The 7,312-nt window shown below is 54.8% G+C and overlaps 1 protein-coding gene across 1 annotated transcript in view; it reads right to left on the reverse strand.

Moving 5' to 3' along the window:
* The window catches only part of TCF25 (transcription factor 25 (basic helix-loop-helix)), a gene marked incomplete at both ends in the record, with an annotated part of 16,936 nt that overhangs the window by 2,835 nt on the left and 6,789 nt on the right, over positions 1 to 7,312 (reverse strand). Inside the window, 7 exons of the mRNA XM_010159423.1 lie at positions 210 to 369; positions 751 to 856; positions 1,446 to 1,538; positions 2,594 to 2,687; positions 3,474 to 3,573; positions 6,066 to 6,196; positions 6,884 to 6,966. Of these exons, the coding sequence (XP_010157725.1) occupies positions 210 to 369; positions 751 to 856; positions 1,446 to 1,538; positions 2,594 to 2,687; positions 3,474 to 3,573; positions 6,066 to 6,196; positions 6,884 to 6,966 (767 nt within the window). The remainder of the gene's footprint in view (positions 1 to 209; positions 370 to 750; positions 857 to 1,445; positions 1,539 to 2,593; positions 2,688 to 3,473; positions 3,574 to 6,065; positions 6,197 to 6,883; positions 6,967 to 7,312) is intronic.

Raw genomic sequence — 7,312 nt, forward strand, 5'->3', positions numbered from 1 at the left:
GACTCGTACCTGCCACGGCCGGTCTGCCTGAGCTGCCTCAGCCTCCGAGTCAGGGCTCCCATCTCCCGCAGACAGGGGCGAAGGCCATTTGCAAGCCGCAGGCAAAGCGCTCGCCTCGGCGTTTGGCTGTGGAGCCCGGCCTTCGCTCTCACAGACGAGGACAGTGACAAGGCCTGCGGGGACGGACTTACCGGTGGGGACTGACTTACCGCTTGGGAACATGATCAACGCCAGCTGGATGAGCCGGGCGGCTCTCTCCCGGGCTTGGCTTAGCTCCAGCTCCGGGCGCTCCTCCTGCTGGCTCAGGAAGAAATAAGCCAGCGGCACGGAGAAGGCAAAATTGGGGAGCTGGGACAAATTCCGGTGACTCTGCAGGATCAGAGAGACAGAATTACCGAGAAGTGATGCTATGCAGAACCGTCTCGATGCAGCAGGGCTGCACACAGGGTGGGGTTTCTGGCTTGCTGGGTTGCAGCTACATTCCAGGCGCTGGCTTGGTGCCCCCACAACTGAGTAAGCGATTTTGAACTGGGACAATTGTTTGCAGGGTACCAGGATGACAAGAACAACCACCACAGCCATTATGGGCCGTACCAATGATCTTGGGATGCCAGCCTGGCCCTGAGACAGCCCTCAGAGGGCTAAGCTGTTAGGAAAACCTCATGCTCTGTGTCCCAGCTGCCTGCTCCCGGCAGAGCCCCAGGAACCAGCTCCCTCCTCTCTGGCCAGGGCAGTCTGTCGGCAACTCACCTCCCACTCCTGGAACATGCGTGTCAGGAAGGTGTATTCTTTGGCTCGTAGGGACAGAAAATCAATCAGCAGCAGCATACACAGAGGGTCGTTCTCCGGATCAAGGCTTCAGAGCGAGGCAAAGCGGAGGAAACAAAATCAGAGTCACAAAAGCTGAAGTAGCTGTCCTCATTTCTAAGTCAAATGAGACTTTCCCACTAGCATCCAGAGGGCTTCGGTGACTCAGCAAGTGGAGATAACGGGAACGGTGGCCAGGATGACAGTGCAACGCCCTGAAGAGGGGCGAGAGTCCTCCCATCACCACCCGGGAGGAGGATCAGTGGCCACAAAACAAGCAGGCTGAACACAGTGCTGCACATCTGCTCCACACACCCCCTGAGCCCTGCTACAGCCACCAGCCAGGCCCACAGCTCAGCTGTCAAGAGCAAGGGCCACCCAGGTCCCATCTGTTCGAGCCTCCTTGACAGCCGCCCCTCCCCAGAGCATCACCACAGCTAAGAGCCTGTGCTCAACACTTCCCTGCCACACTGCATCTGCAAGGAGCGGAAACAAGCCCTCACTGAGCCCTGCAGCAGCTACACCTCCGGTTTCTTTTGTCCTGCCAGGGTTAGGCTCGGTTTGAGTGTGTTCCCCCAAGCCTGACACCCTGCCCATCCTGAAGGGAACACAGTGCAACCCTTGGCAGGAGCACCTACCTCAAAATCAGCTTGCAGAACTCCAGAGCTGTCCGGGGACAGCCTCTCTTCTCCAGGAACATCAGGTGTTTGAAGAGAGCCAGGAAGAAAGCCCTGCGTGGGGAACAGCAACAGGTTTTAGACAGCAGATTTGGAGAGAAGTACCTCGTGCCCCTGAAGAATGGGGACCCATGTCAGCCCCAGCTCCTTGCTCCCCCAGCATCAGCACTGCAGTGCAGCCAGGGGGTCTGGGGAACTTGGCCTGTGCAGTACAGGATGTCATAGACCCTCCCTAAACCCATCTCTGGGGTTTTTAAGAATTTCTTTGGGCAAGCAGAGGGGCAGCGAAGCCATGGCCTGCTCTGCTCCTGCCCACCAGGGCCCTGCAGCCTCGTGCTCTCACAGACTGGCTGACAGCTTGGGGCAATCCCCAAAATGTGCACCCTGCCTCGTCCCAGCCCGCCCAGCCGCACAGGGATGGTGACAAAGGGCGTGCAGGACATGCACAAGGGGAGGATCAACACCCAAACTGGGCAAGACACAGACAGCTTTCAGATCACAGAGGGCACCAAGCCAGTCAGCGAGCAGGTACTGGAAATCTGAGCACTCTCCAGGTACAGCAGTTTGGGAGGGATGACTTGGGTCAGCTGACTGGAAAATTCCCAGAAAAGTCACCTTTCCCAGCAGCTGCAGAGCTGTCGTTACATAAAGAGACAGGCTGGGAGCAGTGCAAGTGCTGGGGACGAACGCTGGTCAGGCAGCACACAAGCTACCAAGAACACACAGTGAGCATTTTTGTGACAAAACTAAGCACCGTTTTGGGCCAAGAGGTACTAACTGCGCAAGAAGGATGCGACAGGGAGAAGCAGTTATTGCTCCAGTAAGAAATCCCTCAGGGAAGAGGATGCTGTGCAAAGAAACCTCAGTGGAAGAGCTGCTGGTACCCCAGCACCCACCCAGGAGCCCCGCTGCTGCCTTGCTGAGGGGCACTGCCACCGACTGCCAGGCACCAGAGCCTGTTCCGACAGAAAGGGACGTTCAAGGTCCCCCTGCCAGTGCGGATGACGCGGCAGACGTTGAGAATCTGGGGCTCCGCGTCCAAAGTAGGGCAGGGCACGCGGCGACGGCTCTCTGGCAGACGTGGGGGGGGGCAGAGAGATGCCGCCTACCTGTTCTCCAGCCGCCGGTAGTCCAGCCGGCACGTTCCGCTGGTGAGGCTGAAGATGGGGTGGAAGGTGCACTCCAGGCTGTACAGCGCCCGCTCTGCAAAACACAAGGACGGCGTCAGGGCACGCCACCGCCCCGGCCTGCTACGCGGCCCCACCGCTCACAAAACGATTAAGACCCTGTAATTTAGCGCTCTGGGCCCCGTGAAACGAGCTTGTTCACAACCCAGCGAGGCACAAAGCTACGCCAGAGTACGTGGGCACAGCAGATGCTCAGGCAAGCAAGCCCCGTTCCTTGTTGCAGACATAAGATCACGCCGTGAAAAGGAACTTTTCCAGATGTCTGGGATTGGAGCTGATACAGCTCACATGGCGAAGCCAAGGATCCTGTCCTTGCTTCGCCTCTGCCCCTTCCTATCATGCTGGAGAGGACATGCCCTGGATCCCAAACAGCACACCTCAGACATGGTGCAGCAGTCTGAGGGGCAGTCATCCTCCAGGACACCTCCTGCCCCCGCGAGGAGGGCACAGGCTTCCCGGAGCAGCCCCTCGCACTGCAGGACCTGGCAGGTACCAATCAGACCCTCCTCCTGCACGGGACGTCCTACAGATGAGACACCTTCCCCCCCAATGTCCAGACGACCCTTCTGTTCAGTTTGAAGGTGGACACTGGCGTGGTTTGCCCCAGACAGGCACATCAGGCTCTGTCTGAAAGCCTCCAGCCAAAGCTGCCGGCCTGCAGGATCACCCGAGGCTGAGCGCTCCCAGCCACGGAGTCAAACTAACCCCTCCGGTTTGCTGCTTCCCTGCTGAAACAAACCCCAAACTGAACCAAAAGCTGCTAATTCACACCAGGACATCTGCTCCTCCCTTCGGCTCTTACCTACAAGGTCACGGGCCATCTCCTGATCCTCCTGCATCCGGCACACGTCGCTGAGCTGCAGAAGGCAGTCCACGTGGTACGGGTACACCTCGAGCAGCAGCTACAGAAGAGCACGAGCTTGATTACACGACGGCAGAAAGCAGGGGGTTCTCACTCACTCTGCAAGCTCTGTAAGCGTGGCAGGCAGGCAAACACCCTGACACCACGCCCAGGAGAGGGGCTGCTCTTGCCCCCAGGTCTGAAGGCGGCAAAACCCTGTCCCACGCCATCGGAGAGCCAATGCTCAGCTCACAGCGCACAGCTGGGGACTCACCTCACGTGGAAGGCTAAAACCATGGATTCACAGAACCTAAGGACAGGCTGGGTCAGAGCAGAGGACCATCATGCCCCGTCTCCACAAGCAGGTTCCTGGCCAAGAGGGCGCGAAGCTGGGCAAACACGATGGCTCCCAGCACACTCTGAGCTGCTGGGATTCAGGGATCCCCACTGACACAGATGCCATTTATATTAACGGTGTCTCCTCCCGTTAATTTGTTCACTCACTGACCCAGGTACTTTTCCAGCCCCTCAGCTCTGCGATACACAGAGCCACCACTTAAGCACACAATGTGAAGAACTCCCTTTAATCCCAACCTGCCAGCGCCCTCTCTGTGTCAGATGGGACAGCGGGATCCCTCCCCACCCCACACAGGATCTGAGCCTCGACAGCAGCTTCCCTCAGGCACCTCCCTCCCAGCTGACCCAACACGTCCAGCGCAGAGGCCGTGCTGGGCCTTTGATCATCGGTGTCTCTCCCAGCTCCACTGTCTCCTTTGAGGGCGAGGGCCCAGCACCGCACACGACATTCAAGATGCAGGCAGCAGGCATCATTACATTTTTGGGTTTGTTCTCTATCCCTTAACAACAACTCTGAGCACTTCATCAAGCTTTTGCTCCCTCTGGGTACCGAGAGGACATTTTGACACATCTATTACAATTCCAGGATCCAGCTCCTAAATGGTAATGGATTAAAAGTATTTTTTTCCAGGCCTCAGAACAGCAGTTTAACCACACCCCAAAAACCTCCGCATTCACTAACTGTATGACAGACTACTTTTTCCAAGTACCTAAAACTCAGTTGCAGTACGAAATCACTGAAGCTGTTTCAAATCTCCTCACAGTTTAGCTTTGGGATTTTTTTTTTCACCCCCCAAACTGAGAAATACGGCTTCAAAAGCTCCAGAAGTACATCTGGGGGGTGGTGGCCAGCGTGACCACCTACAGTACAGAGCCGTTATGTTCCAGTCTGTCCAAGCCCAGCGCCTCTGCCTTGGTGCCACTTGCCTGACATTTTATCCCTTCCTTGTTTGCTCTTAAATTCTTCTCTAGTCCTCCTTTTTGGACAACCTGGAGCACTCAGGATCACCATGATGGGAAAAAGTGCACTTCAGACTTCACCAGCAAACCCTTGTAACCCACTGGCAAGAGCAGAAAACCACTCACTGAGCAGGACTCCCAAAAAAATCATGTTTTGCATGCTGAAACCCCAGCAGCGGGGCAGATCTGCGCTCCAGCTACGTGAAACTGTGGCTGCCACGATTAAATTAGTTGGAGGTTTGAAGTAGTTCTGGCACAGGAAAGCCCCTGTCTGTCAGATTTTACCCTGAGCATAAAACTGACAGACTAAAGCTACAGGAATATCTTTGAATGTAGCCAGACCCACTTAACAGGGCAGAGCCTGAACACTAAAACATAGCACGGACAACCTGTCCCACCTGAGTCGTCCCTAGGCCGCTGGCCCTCGGGCAGATCACTGCTGCACAGGAATTACCTCGCACCCTTCGACACGAGTCCCTCAGCCCAGTCAGCAGGCAGAAGTGGTGAGCTGGAGAGAGCAGTGGCCATGAGCAGAGGGTGGGAAAGCAGAAGGAAGTAAACTTTATTTGGTAGACAATGGCCTCTTTAAGAAACCTCTCCAGGGCGTGTATCCGAGCTCATGTGGCCAGGGTTTTCAGAGCAAAAATATCTCAATGACGGCTCAGTCGGATGCAGAGCAATTTTACTGTTGCTTATCGCTGCAAACTATAAATGTTACCATACAATTTAATGAGCTTGGACACACATGAAGCTCGCTCAACACAAAGACTGTTTTGCTGAGATACCAAGAAAAGACACATTTTTCATCCATGCAGGCGTTTATAAATAGAACAGCTGTTAGTTTAGATTCCCATTTAGAGATCCGTTTATACAACATTTTTCCTTTTCCAGCTGAAGAGCTGAGACAAGGCAGCTTTATTCCTACCCTTCCAGCCAAACGGTCAGCTCCTGCGGGTTCCTTTTCCAGATGGCTGCCTGGCACGCTCTCGGCAGCACCTCCGAGGCTCAGCCACCAGCGACTGGACCTCGTCTACACCATGGCAGTCGCTTATCTTACAATCAAGGTGAAAGCAGAGCTCAGCAAGCAACGCTGCCTCGTCCCACACAGAAGGCGCGGGGCTCTTACCGCTCAGAATAACACTGGTGAAAAATAAGCACTGGGATGCATCAGCCCACCAGCCCTGCCAGAGAAAGGGATCGAGACAAAAGCACAGGCAATCCAATTTCTGAACATACCACAATATTGTTGGGGTCCATGGACTCTACAGCCTCCAAGAACTTGAACTGCACTTGCTGGTAGTCACGATGGTGCTCAAACGTGAAGGACTGCACTCCTCTCCTGGTGTCCAGCAGCTGCATGGAGATACCTAGAGGGTGGACAGAAGATGTGGGTACCACCGCTGTCAGCCCGTGGGCACGAGCAGCAGGAGCAGCTCTTCCGCTTTCTTATCACGTGGAGAGCTCGCTCACAGCCAAAGCCAGACGTGCTTTCAGAGACTCTCAGAAAATTTCACTCCTCTCCCTCCTCCCATGAATCCAAGTCAAAAACCCACCTGAGAAACCCATCAGGTCACCATCCCTGGTGTGTCAACGTGGCATTTAGGGACATCGTTTAGTGGTGGAGTTGACAGCGTTACGTTTACGCTGGACTCTCTAATCTTGGGTTAAAAAAGGCCCATAAATGATTCTATGATGCCATGATTCTAAACCAGCTTGCTCTCCCCATGGATTTCCCATTATCCAACAAGACTGCTCTAAGACGGGAGGGGGACATCATCTTCTACCTCCAGTAACAGGGGGTAAAACCCCCTCAAGTGCTAAGATACAACACAACAGAGTTCTCCCCGTTGAGAAAGGAGGTACTTCCATCAGCTGACAAGCTGTTCCCTTTCTGCATCAGCCAGCGTGAAGTCTGGGCCTGGCAGCTGATGAAAGCAGCACCGGTTTCCGTGCACGGAGGCTCCTGGAAAGCCAGGCTGGCAGGAGCAGCCACCCATGCCAACAGGGGCACGGGACTAGCGTGGTGATTCAGGAGGTGGCACTGAAAGCCTCACCTGTTTTGCTGTAGCGCGGCCAGGTATCCTTGGGCGCCGTCAGCCACGTGCTGCAGAGGTACTGGCGCTGCCTTTGCCGTGGCCTGAGGAGATAAACACGACAGGTCACAGGTCCTTTGTACAAACAAAACGAGGCGGGCTAAACCCCACCAGAAAAAGGATGATTTGTGGGGAAAAAAAAAAAAAAAAAAAAAACCAACTTCTCCTTCAGCTGCAACCCCGAAACCCCACAGAAAAAGGGATATTTTTGGGGGAAAAAAAAAAAAAAAAAAGAAAAAGAACCCAACCTTCTCCTTCAGCTGCAGCCCTGCCACACAGAGCTTTGGCCCAGAGCTTCGACATGTTTTGCCTTCAAGACACAACATACCTTCGCTCAAGCTCTGCCTTACTTTAACCATCCCTCTTTGGGCCAGCCACTGCCTCCAGCAT

Source organism: Eurypyga helias, unplaced genomic scaffold, assembly GCF_000690775.1.
Source record: "Eurypyga helias isolate BGI_N326 unplaced genomic scaffold, ASM69077v1 scaffold34439, whole genome shotgun sequence".
In the NCBI taxonomy this organism is placed as follows: domain Eukaryota; kingdom Metazoa; phylum Chordata; class Aves; order Eurypygiformes; family Eurypygidae; genus Eurypyga; species Eurypyga helias.